The sequence below is a fragment of the Gymnodraco acuticeps genome, unplaced genomic scaffold (assembly GCF_902827175.1).
Source record: "Gymnodraco acuticeps unplaced genomic scaffold, fGymAcu1.1, whole genome shotgun sequence".
NCBI lineage: Eukaryota > Metazoa > Chordata > Actinopteri > Perciformes > Bathydraconidae > Gymnodraco > Gymnodraco acuticeps.
In genome coordinates this window covers 2,252,877-2,267,275 of record NW_022991435.1, presented here as the reverse complement: position 1 = coordinate 2,267,275, position 14,399 = coordinate 2,252,877, and the positions used below count along the sequence as shown (strand labels likewise).

Here is a 14,399-nt window from a genome sequence, read left to right as displayed (position 1 = left end):
CATCTGCATAGCTATGGTAACTTATTTGGTTGTTCTTCATTATCTGAGCCAGTGGTAGCATGTAGACGTTAAAGAGAAGAGGCCCCAAGATGGAGCCTTGAGGTACCCCACATGTCATATTTGTCAACTCAGATGTGTATTTACCTTAAGAAACAAAGTTGTTTCTGTCCTTTAAGTAGGATTCAAACCAATTTAGAACTGTTTCCAAAAGTCCCACCCAGTTTTCCAGTCGGTCTAGTAATGGGGATGGGTATCGTTAAGGTTTTAACGGTACTACTACTTTTATCGATACCGCATATTGATCCGGTCCTTTAACGGTACTCTTATCGGTTCTTTTAAAAAGAAAAAGGTAAATTAATTAAACAAATTGTAAATAATGTGAACTTATAGAACTGTAAAAAACAAACAAAACACAAGTATTTACTGCATATATACAGTGGTACAGGGCAACACAGGTGGGGCATACAGGTATGCTGCAAAAGGCCGAACGGTTCTTCTGGAGGAAGATTAAGGTATACATAATATACCTGACGTGGAAATGTTACTCGTGGATGGGGCTACAGAGCTACTAGAAAGACAGTCGAAAATGGTGCATTTCTCCGTCTGAATGTGGAGCACTTTTGCAAGATGTTTAGATAAATTTCTCATGTTACCGCCCTTAAATGCTAAACTCTTATTGCACTTTTGGTAACGAGCATTATCCACATGGAGACGGGTAACATTTAACCACACCTTGGAGCGCTTAGTTCTCTCTGCCATCTCCGCCGTGTGTGTGTGTTGCATGCATGTAGCAGCCGCGTGTGTGTAAACTGCCCCGCCCCCTCACACACAGACAGGGGAGAGAGATCTCTCGTCTGGATTGGAAAGATCAAAAATACGTCATAGATGCATTTTGTAGTCTTATTGCATATTATAAACGGAGTTGGCAAAACTAAAACTGCAATATAATGTTTATGTAGCAATAATACATATGACATATTTTTTACATGTCTCCAGTACCGATAAAAAGACCGATAATGTTGGAGCTTAACGGTACCACGGTCTTTAATAATTCAGCCCCGGGGCCCCTTTAATACCGGGGCTCGGTACCCATCCCTAAAACAGACTGACCTTAATGTTCAAATCAGTCTAAAAAACACAGTACAAGAGATGGCCAGGAAACAGTGGCACTGGGAAAGACTAATACATTTTTGTCACTCTGTTTCGCTTTTGAAGAAGTTCTACAAGAAAACATCAGCATATTTTAGTGGTAGCTACAAGGTCATTTGCTGGTCTCTATTTGTGTGTGTGTGTGTGTGTGTGTGTGTGTGTGTGTGTGTGTGTGTGTGTGTGTGTGTGTGTGTGTGTGTGTGTGTGTGTGTGTGTGCGTGCGTGCGTGCGTGCGTGCGTGCGTGCGTGCGTGTGTGGTGTGTGTGTGTGTGTGTGTGTGTGTGTGTGTGTGTGTGCATCCATACCTGTGTAAAACTCTCATCTGCAGCAATAGTATCGATCTTGACATACTGGCTTTCCTTGATGAACCACAGGTTGGCATTGTTGGACTCATAGTAGTACATGTTGAATGTCTGCAAAACAAACCACAATCCCCTTTCAAACTCTAGAAATCCAACTCATCAGACTAAACAGAAAAACACCCAGTAAAACAGGACGGATAAAAGTGAAAAGTCCATCCATTGTGACATTTTAACAAGACTCGCATAGCTCTCCAGCTATTCTTCTGCTTCTCTTCAAGTCTCAGACCATCTGCCTCACAGACCAGTCAGCAACACTGTCTGCAGTTTCATCAAAGTGCAGCTCTGCACTGTCTCATATTATCTCCACTACTCATTCTGGAGATATAATGAGAGTGAAAAGGGTGCAGAGGGCAGACAAAGTAAAGAGAAATGAATACAGAGGAGCAGCGATATCAGGCTGATATGACTGAACGGGGGACAGTAAAAAAAGATATATTACAAGTCAAAATATATACGAGGAGCCACAAATGAAGCCTCTGGAGCGTCGTCAGTTTTATTCAGCAGCTTTCTCTCACAATTCTTTCCCGCATGTCGCCTATTTATGTATTTATTCATTTGCCATTAAAGTGAATATCATCTATGTGTTTGTGAGAATAGAATGGAAAAGATTGAAAAATAAAATCATGAAAATACTTAAGATGCACTCTTTGCTGCTCTGCACAGTACAATGTGCAGAACACATATTGATTTCATAATAAGGAATTACATGACACAAAAAACTACCACATATACGACTTACACATGTATATGTGATGATTTACTATAAAACAATGCCTAATACTGAAATCATTCAATAACTGGCTTCATGCAGTTCACAACAAAAATGTCATTTCTAGTGCGTTTCTGCTTCTCATAAATGTTTGCTGTGTCGAGTTTCTAGATAATTTCCTCGGTTGAATGGATGCAGAAAAAGCCATACTGCATAATGTTATTGGACAAAATATGAAGATCAGACAGGTTTAATTGAAAACGCAGAGAAGTGTTATTGAAGTTAATTTGCTGATTTAGTTGATTAGCTAAGCACGCTCAACAAAGTGCCTGCTGCGTGGGCTGTAGGGTTCAATTTGTAATTAAACAATATTCATCACAAATACAATATGTATCTACTGAGTTAGTTAGATGAGAAGGTTCTACGGTTAGGAGCACTTCATAGTCAGAGAAGATATTTGTAGCTTATTTGTAGAGACAAACCCCAGATTTTAAACATATCCAATACCTCCAAATCAAATGTCTTATTTTTCACTTGCTTCCATGAAAATAATTTCAAAATTGCACACACTTACACATCAGTGGTGTGTGTGTGTGTGTGTGTGTGTGTGTGTGTGTGTGTGTGTGTGTGTGTGTGTGTGTGTGTGAGTGTGTGTGTGTGGTGTGTGTGTGTGTGTGTGTGTGTGTGTGTGTGTGTGTGTGTGTGTGTGTGTGTGTGTGTGTGTGTGTGTGTGTGTGTGAGGGATCCTCACCTCCTTGCAGGTACCAGGGACCCCGGGCAGGCTGTTACAGTCCCTCAGGGTGAACTTGATCTCGATGTGGACGCGCTGCGCTCCCTCGCGGCTGATGTGGCGTGTCCTCAGCCAGTTGTTCTGGTTGGCCTCCATGACGTTGCACACCTGGTACGTCCTCATCGGCGTGTTCCTCTCATCCATCACACTGATCTCCTCCCACTGAGGATAGATAAAAGCAGGTTTAGGGAGAAGAAAAATGGGTCTAGAAGAAGGAAGATATGCCTCTCTACATTTCATATTTGTCAGAAGGCACTTTTTTAGATGGAGTTCAAAGGAAGAAATTGGATTAAAGGTTACCTATTATGCAAAATCAACGTTTTCATGTCTTTTATCCATCAACATGTGTCCCCCCTCTGTGTAAAGAGATTCTGAACGTTTCAGGAAAAAAGATTCGCTCACTTTTTGTCCTGATTCATTTATATAACAACCTGTCTGAAAATGAAATGATCAGATTTTGGCCACTTTATGATGTCATAATGTGTAACCATTAGCCAATCACCAACCAAGGTACCCCCCCCCCCCCCACCGTATCACCTGAATCTCCTCCTAGAGCACCATTGTGTTCTTGTTAACCAAATATCTCCCAGAGGGGCGTGGGGAGTGGCTCCTTATTTTCATCTAAAGTAACAGACACAGAATCAGCACTTTTGAAACAGGGCTGAAACAGAGGGGATTATGGGATTTGCTGCAATGATCTGTTTGTCTCCTTTGCCGAGATAATCCATCCCACCTGACCTCACAGGTGTGGCATATCAAGATGCTGATTAGACAGCATAATTATTGCACAGGTGTGCCTTAGGCTGGCCACAATAAAAGGCCACTCTGAAACGTGCATTTTTGCTTTATTGGGGGGGTCTGGGGGGGTCCGAGTCAGTATCTGGTGTGAGGGGTAGGGTTAGGGTTAGGGTAATGTTGTGAATCGAGTAGCCCATGGTGGTGGTGGGGTTATGGTATGGGCAGGCGTATGTTATGGACGACGAACACGGGCCACTCGATTCACAACATTACCCTAACCCTAACCCTAACCCTCACGCAAGATACTGACTGGTTTTCGGGTTAGGGTTAGGATCCTCCCTCTCCTCTGCCCACCAGTCCCAGGGATGATCTGACCTACTCATCCTCCTTGGCCCATGGACCCCAACACCAACAGACAGACACCCTCACAACACCCATCCACAGACCCCGAGGCCAGTGCAACCTAATCCCACACCGGAATACATAACCCTACCTCTAACCCAACCCTAACCCTAACCCTACCCCTCACACCAGATACTGACTGGTTTTCGGACCCCCCCAGACCCCCCCAATAAAGCAAAAATGCACGTTTCAGAGTGACCTTTTATTGTGGCCAGCCTAAGGCACACCTGTGCAATAATCATGCTGTCTAATCAGCATCTTGATATGCCACACCTGTGAGGTGGGATGGATTATCTCGGCAAAGGAGAAGTGCTCACTATCATAGATTTTTTCAGATTTGTGAACAATATTTGAGAGAAATGGTTATTTTGTGTATATAGAAAATGTTTTAGATCTTTGAGTTCATCTCATGAAAAATGGGAGCAAAAACAAAAGTGTTGCGTTTATATTTTTGTTCAGTGTAGAATATATTGATGAAAAACAGTATAATAGGGGACCTTTAAGGGAAAAAGAAAGAAGAGGGAAGAGAGGTGAAGGAAAGAGTGGTAGAGGGAGAGAGGAAAAGAAGAGGTGAATGTTTGTGAAGTGTTGGCATTAATGGGACAATCCCTTCAACTATAACATTTCAAATCAAGAGTCAGCTCGACAACAGCACCACTCGCCTGTGAGATGGTCTTATTTCATCGCCCGTCAATGGACAAAGGGGATCCCAGTCCAGCAGTATGCTTATGGGAAACTGGGCCCAAGTTCAATGAAGTGTGGTTTCAGTGCAAACTGACGCTAAGCCTGCTTATTCTATTTTTATGTCTGAGTGAATATGAGTGATGATGTGTGTCAAGATGACTGAAGGACAGTCTTTGTCCATGCCGCACGTGTGCATAGAGAGAGCGTGTTTTTCTAAAGTGAATGCGTGATTTAGCGCTTAAGAGGTAGGAGTGTGTGTGTGTGAGAGACACATGGAGAGAAAGAGGCAGCGAGAAGGAGTAGGTAGGACAGAGCTACTTTGTCTCCCGTCATCTGCCACCATCTGTTTCCACTTCTGACTAAGGCAGTAATTGAGAACACTTCTCGCATGAGCAGGAAAACATTTCTATCGACGCACACATATATACCATTCCACACAAAGAAAAAAGAACATTTCTATTCCTTAAAGACAAATTTAAATAAACCAATGTGGTTTCAGTGTCTCAAGATATCTGATCCATTCAACTTGATTTTCCTAGACACACACCCCGGCAACCCCCACACACACACACACACACACACACACACACACACACACACACACTGGATGAGTCTGAGTTTGTGGTTAGGGATGAGAGGACCACCATCTTTGTTCTGAGCTCCTGTCATCATCTTTAGACTGAACCTCTAAGCTCCAGAGTGATGAGCACATATCGCCTTACAGTAGTCCAGGCATGTAAACAAAGACACTGATACATACGTACAGGCATGACACACTCACATGTGCACACACACTTGCCTAGACCAAGACCCACGGGGCTAACTACCTGTCATCCCTAACGTGTTCCTAAATCAAATGAAAGTCGAACGGTAGATGACCTGAGTGAAGAGAGAGTAATAAATAAAGAAAAGAGAGAAGACAGGCCAATAAAAAGCCGCAAAAAAAGGCTTAGAGAAACTTTAGAAAAGGAAGTCCCAGCTAAGGCTGGTTTCTTGAGGTTAATCTGATGTGACGGTCCAACAACCCGGCAAAAGCTTGACGCATTTCACCTCCGAGTCCTGAGCGCTAAAACAGATCCACATAAAAAACACACACATTCTCACATAGTCCCACACACTCAGATGCTTTTAATCCCCACTGCCTCTGCTGAAACGTCTACTGCGTATGAATTGGAGCTAGAACAAAAACCGGCTCTCTCTTGATCCCGACCCAACAGTCCTTCAACTGCAGAAACAGAGAGAAGGAAGAGTCGAGGGGAGAAGAGGCAGAAGATTGTTTAAGCTGCTGCAGTTAGCAGACACATATTTCCCTGACAGTTAGTTTAGAGTTTGGAGATTAGAAATATAAAGGAATGTATCGCTGGAGTCTTGCTCGACATTATGTGCTGAGAGCACTCGATTCAATTAAAAGAACAAAACAAGAAACGAGGGATGAAAATAAAGAAAGTGGGGGGAGAGAGGAATGAATGTTGGTAAATTACAGGCGCGCCTGGCAGCTAAATAGACCCATCTGTGCAGAGCTGAGACCAGTCGGACATCAGAGGACGGTCGCACACACCCCCGCACACACACACACACACACACACACACACACACACACACACACACACACACACACACACACACACACACACACAAACACACAAAGCTGAGTCCCCAGGGAGTGGTGATTAAAGCATTTATGGGAATAGTCATTGAGGGATAAAGAGAGCTTTATGATGTCTTTGTTTATTTCTTTGTAAGCAGAGTTTGGAGTGGCTGGATTACTGCCACTTCCTGGTGAGCGACTTATTTCCCTAGTTGGCGAGTCTGTTCATTGTCACATTTGCCTGGTGTAAAGCACAGGTGTGTTTATGAACATAAAAACAACCTGCCTGCCCCCATTTGTGTCAATGATACAGCAGCAGAGGGGGAAAAAAGACCCAAAACTGAACTGGGAAAATGTTTGGATAGGCTGAAGAGTTTAAGCTCCCTTTCTTTCTTACTATAAACACATATGAAGGGAAAACTGTTGCCTGTGTTGGTTCAGTCTGAACCCTTATATATACAGTCTATGGTCTGAACACAGAAATTAACATTCAGAATGAAACCCTCCCCCACGAAAGCTCACCTCGGCCAATCAGCACCGAGAACGCTTGATTGCTTTGAAGTGAAGCAAAGACGTCGGATCAGGGTTTAAGTTCAACCATACCCCAGCTTAACATTATATCCTTCGTTCTGCAGTCCTCTGATCGGTACACCTAGTTGGGTGTAATTGGCCCCCAAACTCTGGAACTAGCTCTGGTTGAGTGAGGAGGGGGGATGATGGAGGTAACAGAGATGGAAGATGAAGAAATAAGAAGGGGATGGGGGAAATGAGGGCTGGGGAGCGTCTGAGGGAGTAGAGATGCTGTGGGGCCCCTCCATTTTCAAACATCATTAAGACATATCTGTTTTGTGTCCCTCACAAGGAACACCCCTGCCTGGTGACAGAAGTGGGTCGCCCCACGCAGTCTCAGGCACATCCTGCCCTGCACGGCTTGGATTAAGCGTGACCTGAAGGGGTCAAGTGTGGTTTTGGACTAATTCAGGCAGACAGTGGTATCAGATTGGTGGGAATTGCTTCTCGTAAAGACCAATCTTCAGGTTTAAAGGTCAAAGGTCAACTAGATAATCCTTCTGTTATGAAACATAAGACCTTCTCACAGCCCTGGCACTTTTCTTCTCTCAGTCAGTCACTCTCCTATCACCTTCTCCATTCTCTTGTCCTTAACATCAGACCCCTTTCTAGCAATACATCATGACCATATATATGTGAGACATAAGAATAATAACATTTAGCAACATTGCTTTTGCCAACAGGATTAGAAGCCTATTCTAGACCTTAAGAGCCTCAACAACAAAAAATAATAATTTTTAAACTAGTTTGAATTCCTTTTCCTCTCTTTTGTTGGTTTATTTTTGCCGCTTCAGATGTACATACTTTGTCTAGCTTAACTCCTGTTTTCCTTACAGCTTTATGGCAAAGTCATAGCTAAATGACAAGGATGCTATTTTGGGAAGCAGAAGCATTGTGCGATTTAATTTTTAATTTGTCTTTTTCACTAACAATGACTAACCAGAAAAAAGGGGAGGATTATGTTTATCTAGATAACGTTGCATTCATGAGCCGCGAGGCAGAATAAGAAAACCATGAAAGCAAAGACGTTACCAGCTTTAACCAATTTACAAATGTCTTTGGCAGCTGATATTGCTTGATCCTGACCCCAAAGTAAAGAAACACTTGTTTTTACAATGCCTCAGTCCATGCAGTGTTATCTCTGATCTATTTGTCATATTTATTTGACAGCGGGGTTGTGTATATGCCCATAGAGCCTGTTTCCTCTCAGTTTCCGTAAACATTCAGAGCGGAGATGCCAGATCCCCTACCATGTTGACAGCTCATGAAAAAAGATATACAAGACGGAGGTTATTATTTATATTTGATACTTTCCAGCCAACACATTTCTTTGAGGGCAAACTAACAACACATGTGCTTTTCAGGGGCCATGATTAAGCCACCCCAAACTGAACCATATTTTCAATAAAAGTAACTTGTTTACTCTTTTCACAGATGGAATGCATTCAGTCCTTCTATAAGAACCTCTGTGAAAAAAGAGTAACAGCCACAAACAACCACAATATGGCCACACAATGAGAGCATTTCAATAAAGTGAACTTGAAACCCTTGATAGCTTGAGAAAGCTCTGCTCACTTTAGCTGCCTCTGCTGCGCACAACCATGAAACTACGTGTGGCATCCTGCGATTTAACACACTGACGCTGAATAGTGCAGAGGAAGTGCGACTCAAGGGGAAATATAACGAATTCAGCGCCATACAACATCTCCTGCGCTAGAGTGACATACAGAACCCACTCTTTATTCAATAAACTTCCGTTGTTTTCTTCCTCTCCTCTGATTTCTCTCTTGTCATGTTCTGATGCATGGTGGCTGCACTCCAGACTCCCTTGGTCCCTATACCTGAAAAAGGCTAGTTACATAAGCCAACACAGACATGCAGATAACACCGACTTGTACACGACATCTCCTCTTACGTAAGAATATTTACCCCTCCACCCCGTCTCTTATCTCCATTCCAAAAAATCGCAACCCGTAACAAATGGAGGCTTCAGTGCCAGAGCGTTTTCATCGCAGCGGAAATAATTTGTAAATTCCCCCTGCAGACTCCCGATTTAGCAAGAGCGCTGAAGAACCCAATGCTCCCTAAAACACACACTCCAGTGCTGCTGCTGCTGCTGCTGCTGCTGCTAGCTTTGAGTCTTTGCTCCTTCACTGAAAATGAAACATGTCAACACAACCCGCTAGTTGTGATCTGATTTGTACTTTTGATGCCAGCTCTGACAAAAAGAGACGGTGACTTTTTGTGTGTGTGTGTGTGTGTGTGTGTGTGTGTGTGTGTGTGTGTGTGTGTGTGTGTGTGTGTGTGTGTGTGTGTGTGTGTGTGTGTGGTGTGTGTGTGTGTGTGTGTGTGTGTGTGTGTGTGTGTATGTGTGTGTGCATTTACTCACCCCTTCATTTGGGTAAGCCTCCCAGCCCAGGTCGGCCAAGGCTGACATAGAGTCCAGTAACGTAACTGCAAGAACAAGAACAAAAAAGAGCATAAACATACACATACTGCAGATGCATTTCATTGCTAAATCCCCACTTCCTTAAACAATGTTTTTTCCCGCATACAGTTTAAAGATGTCTTGAAAGCATCAGATAACATCAAAACCTTCCATATAAAAAATCCATGACTTTTATTCATGTGTTATACAAGGTCGCCTTTTGTTGGAGCAGTAGAATCACAAGGCAGTGGTAAACCTATCATTTCAATTTGAAGATTACTGTGGTTGTACTGCAGCTGTTATGGATCAAGGGGACACAAAGTCAGTCAGTGTGACAGCATCTAGACAGAGGCATATTTTAAAGTTGCATTTACATTTTGGATATTTTAATGATACGCCACAAAAAGGCTCTCGTTTGAATATGGAAGCAGTTGCGTTGTAGGCTTGCGAAATGGCGGTAAAACTGAGTGAGTGTGTAGGAGAGAAAAGGCTGCGGTCCAGCTGTTACAATAGATCGTGTGGAAGGTTGTTTTTTGCCATTCATTTACCTTGCTGTTCATGTGTTTTATCAGTAAAATACAAATTCAAACTTTTTTTTCAAAACATTGTATGTGTCTTAAAACTCATCACCCTTTGGAACACAGAAGCAGGCACACGTGGTGGTTTGCACAAATCCATGCCTCCAGTTGTAATAGTGGTCAGAAGTTCTTTATCAAGGTTGAATCTTTAGCTATATACAGCAGGAGGGATTTGATTGAATTTAAACATTAAACATGTCACTGTTTGACAGAAATTGAAGTATTGAAATCCAGTGTGAATGCCTGAATCCCAACCTATCACCATCCCTGTTATACATCACATTGCCTTTCATCACATGTAATGGTAGACATTGCTGAGATTCTGGCAACCCAAATACAATAGAGGTGAATTACTTCTGTTTTAGTTACAATGTTTGATATTGTGAGTATCTGCTGATTTGAAACCCATCACATACCCTCTTTCTTCCTCTTAAACAACAAAGCTGTTGATACCACATTTGTTTTGATGCACTTTGCTTGACCTATCCATCTGAAAAACATCTTACTCAAACAGTGAAACAAATATTCTACTCCCCGAAAGGAATACAGATAAAACCACAACCTATGACTCAGTTTGCAATACTTCTTTACTCTTGACTCCATGCAATCTTTTTCTCCATGACAGCTGACTTTTTCCTTTTTCCAAAAGAATGAAAACTCATTCCTGGGAAACCCCCGGGCCTTTCTGTGAAAGCTGCTCTTACAACGTTATCGAAGAAATAATCCATATAAAAAATGGTGGATTACCCAGACATTGTTTCTGGAGATGGTTATCTCAAAAGCTCCGCCCATGAAGCTGAAACTATCTCCACGACAGGATATCACTACAGATACGTGAAGAAATATATCAGGTGAACCAACCCTTTCAACAAGGATTTTGTAGAGTGTGCAATTCATCGTATTTTAATCGCAATTACGATTTTGGCCTGCCACAATTACGAAAACAACATAATCGAAAACAAATATTATTTTGCTTTGCTAGGTTGTGACAGTGCACTGCAACATATTTGATCTCATTTATTTTAGTCTCATTTAGCATATTTATATATGTTTAGTAGCTTGTTGAAGTGCGCTCCAAAATATTTGTTGATCTTGTTTATTGGTATTTATTATTTTGATATTATTTATTTAAATGTAAATATAAATGTATCATTTATTTTATTTATTTTTGTATTGGTTTTTCAGTTGCATTATACGTTCAGGGTAATAAACAGTTAAAAAGATACTGTTCAAATTATTATTTGTATTTGTTTTAAAGTTCAATAAATGGATGTTTTCAAAGTCAAGTATTTAATAATCGTGATATCAATTATTGACCAAAATAATCGTGATTATGATTTTTGCCATAATCGGACAGCCCTAGGATTTAGTGGTTTAACTTTCATAATGCAGTAAAAAGATGTTGTTGAGTATCAGTGCCATCAAGGACAAAGTTCCTCAGTAGTACATTTCCACAGTCTGTGTGTGTGATCTCTGTGACAGGAGGAAGTGGAGGGAGGAAGCAGGGAGGTGAGAGAAAAGTAAAGAGGGGAAGGTGGCAGGTTGAGCAGCGGGAGGCATAATGAAAACCTGCCCAGATTCTGGAGCTCAGTTCTCCACCTGTGTGTGTGTCACTTGTTAGTGTGTGTGTGCGGTTTTGAAGGCTTGGCTCAGTCAGGTTCTAATCAAGCCTTCATCACCGCTGACCATTAATATTTAATCAGCTTCCATCTGCAGAGACTGCTGCTTCACTCTTTCTTCCCTCTCATTGTGGCGCTTTCAGGTTAACCTCCCTCCATTGAAATCTTTGAACCTATGCTTTCAATCCACAGATCCGAGATCAGACGGGTGAATCGTTGACCTGATGCAAATCAAACCGACTGCATCACTTTAAAGCAGCGCACTTCTGTATTCCCTCCCATTCTTATAAGCAGTGACCTGGAAAAAAACTATTTCAAAGTAAAAAAGAAAACAGAGTATGCCCTGCTGAATGCAAATGAGCCTAATCACTCAATTGAAGAGGTTTGAAAGTGCCTGTTTACAAGCCCCTCTGTGTATCCATACTGCCTGTAGGTGTAACAAAGGGACTGTACAATTGGTCCAACCTCCTCTTTTCCTATCTTTCCCCCTCTTTCTCTTCCTCTCGCACCCATGCTGTTCATCAGCCCTCACTGAATCCCAGTCGTTCCCTTCAGCTCAGCACACCATGACAGCAGGGAGGCATGTCATGCTGTATTAGTGTGTGTGTGTGTGTGTGTGTGTGTGTGTGTGTGTGTGTGACACAACAGTGTCTGCGTGAGAAAACGGATACAGAAAAAATAGTGCATGCAGTATAATGAAACAGAGAGGCTGCACAGTGTAGCGCAGGTGAGAGAGGGAGGGAGAGAGATGGAATGAGAGGGAGATACTAGGGGAGGTGCTGAGCAGATAAAGGTCAGAGGCAGCCTCCAGCCCATGTGTGTATTCAGACTGAGACTAAAAATCGTTTGGACTGCTTTGCTCAGTTTATGAGCATTTGAGTGGCGTACTGCAATTAGACATAATAGGATAATAATATATGGTTTCAGGATCCAAAAGAGAGGCTCACACACATTCTCACAGACACACTCAGAGATGAAAGCTACTATCTATCAACAGGGATTGTGGAATTTACACACATACTCTCAGCCGTACCAATTATTCTCCATGAGTCACTTACTGCAATACATTTAGCTGTGTTTCCCAGAAAGAATAACTGAGTGGAACATCGTTAAAAGGTTGGTTAACTCAAGAAAAACATATTTTCTCCCTTTGCTGATGGTATTTTGTGTGCTTAAAACAATAACAAATTCAATTTAAATGCAGTTTTAGTGTGTCAGAAACTATTTTCTGGTTGTATGGGAACTTGGAACTAGTTGTTCTCAATTAGAATAAAATAATCTGTGGAATATCCCGTTGAGTAAAGATGTGCATTTTGTACTTTGTTGTGTTTGCTCTAAAACAGTTTTACTGTTCAGACGTTGGCTGTTCGCTATCTACCTACGTATGAACCAATTTTCAGATAGAACTCAAGTTTTCTTTGTCGTTTTCCAGTCTGTTTCCTTTTCCCTCTTTTATCTGACTTTTTGTTTAATAAATCATGGGAATAAGTGCACATTTTTTAACTCCCATGCTTCAATTTATGTTCCGAATGATAGCCCTGTCCTTGACTTAAGAAATGTTGTCAACCAACAATAATGCGATTAGGTTGAATAATCGATTAGTTTATATGTCCATGCTTTTATCTTCAGTAGACTGGACTACTGCAATGGTGTCTTCACAGGTCTCACTAAAAAATCTATTAGGAAGCTGCAGCTAATTCAGAACGCTGCTGCTCGAGTCCTCACTAACACTAAGAAAGTGGATCACATCACTCCTGTTCTGAAGTCTTTACACTGGCTTCCTGTGTGTCAAAGAATAGATTTCAAAATACTGCTGCTGGTTTATAAAGCACTGAATGGTTTAGGCCCAAAATACATTTCTGACCTCCTGCTAAATTATGAACCATCCAGATCTCTCAGGTCTTCAGGGACTGGTCAGCTTTCTGTCCCCAGAGTCAGAACTAAACATGGAGAAGCAGCGTTCAGTTATTATGCTCCAAATATCTGGAACAAACTCCCAGAAACCTGCAGGTCCGCTGCAACTCTTACTACTTTTAAATCCAGGCTGAAGACTTTTCTTTTTGTCGCTGCTTTTAATTGAACTATTCATATCTTAGACTGCACTGTAACTTTTATCCATGTACTTTTTCTTTTAATGTTTAATTGCACTGTAACTTTTATCCATGTATTTTTTCTTTTAATGTTTATTTTATTAGCTTTTCTTTTTAATGACTGATTTTAAATGCCATTTTCTTAATCTCTTTCATTTTTTGTAAAGCACTTTGAATTGCCTTGTGTTGAAAAGTGCTATATAAATAAACTTGCCTTGCCTTGCCTATATAAGGGACGGATCTGTAAAACTAAGTTTCACCATTAAGAATAATTCAAAAGTACCACTATTCGTCTTTACCAGGCAATACGCAATAGGTTATCTTTTTGCTAATCTGCTGCTTTATAAAGTGTTAACGACCTTCTCACCTAACTTGGTGCGAAGGCAGATACGAGTATTTCCCAGGAGGTAGAGCTCTCTGAGACGTCTCAAAAACTAGGAAAGTAAAACCAAAAGTATCTGCTGGAAAAACAATTGTTACCCTTCAAGACACTTTGTGTGTCTGGAGTCACTCATCATGTAGAAACATTCCTTAAGGTCTAGTCTAGTGTGTTACAGACGCCATTACATATTCCACAACCATTTTGCCGCCCACTGGGAAAACACTCACATACATAAACCTACACATCAACACTTTTCCTCCTCTCCTCACACCTCCTGTCAATACCACTTATCACTAGTAATCAATGACTG

At 41.6% G+C, this 14,399-nt stretch overlaps 1 protein-coding gene across 3 annotated transcripts in view; it reads right to left on the bottom strand.

Annotated features, from left to right (window-relative positions):
- epha4b (eph receptor A4b) overlaps positions 1–14,399 on the bottom strand; it is a 101,990-nt gene that overhangs the window by 76,564 nt on the left and 11,027 nt on the right. For all 3 annotated transcript variants that reach the window (XM_034195947.1, XM_034195948.1, XM_034195949.1), the window contains exons 2-4: positions 9,382–9,446; positions 2,972–3,172; positions 1,455–1,562 (exon numbers count right to left, since the gene is read on the bottom strand). In XM_034195947.1, the coding sequence (XP_034051838.1) occupies positions 1,455–1,562; positions 2,972–3,172; positions 9,382–9,446 (374 nt within the window). The remainder of the gene's footprint in view (positions 1–1,454; positions 1,563–2,971; positions 3,173–9,381; positions 9,447–14,399) is intronic.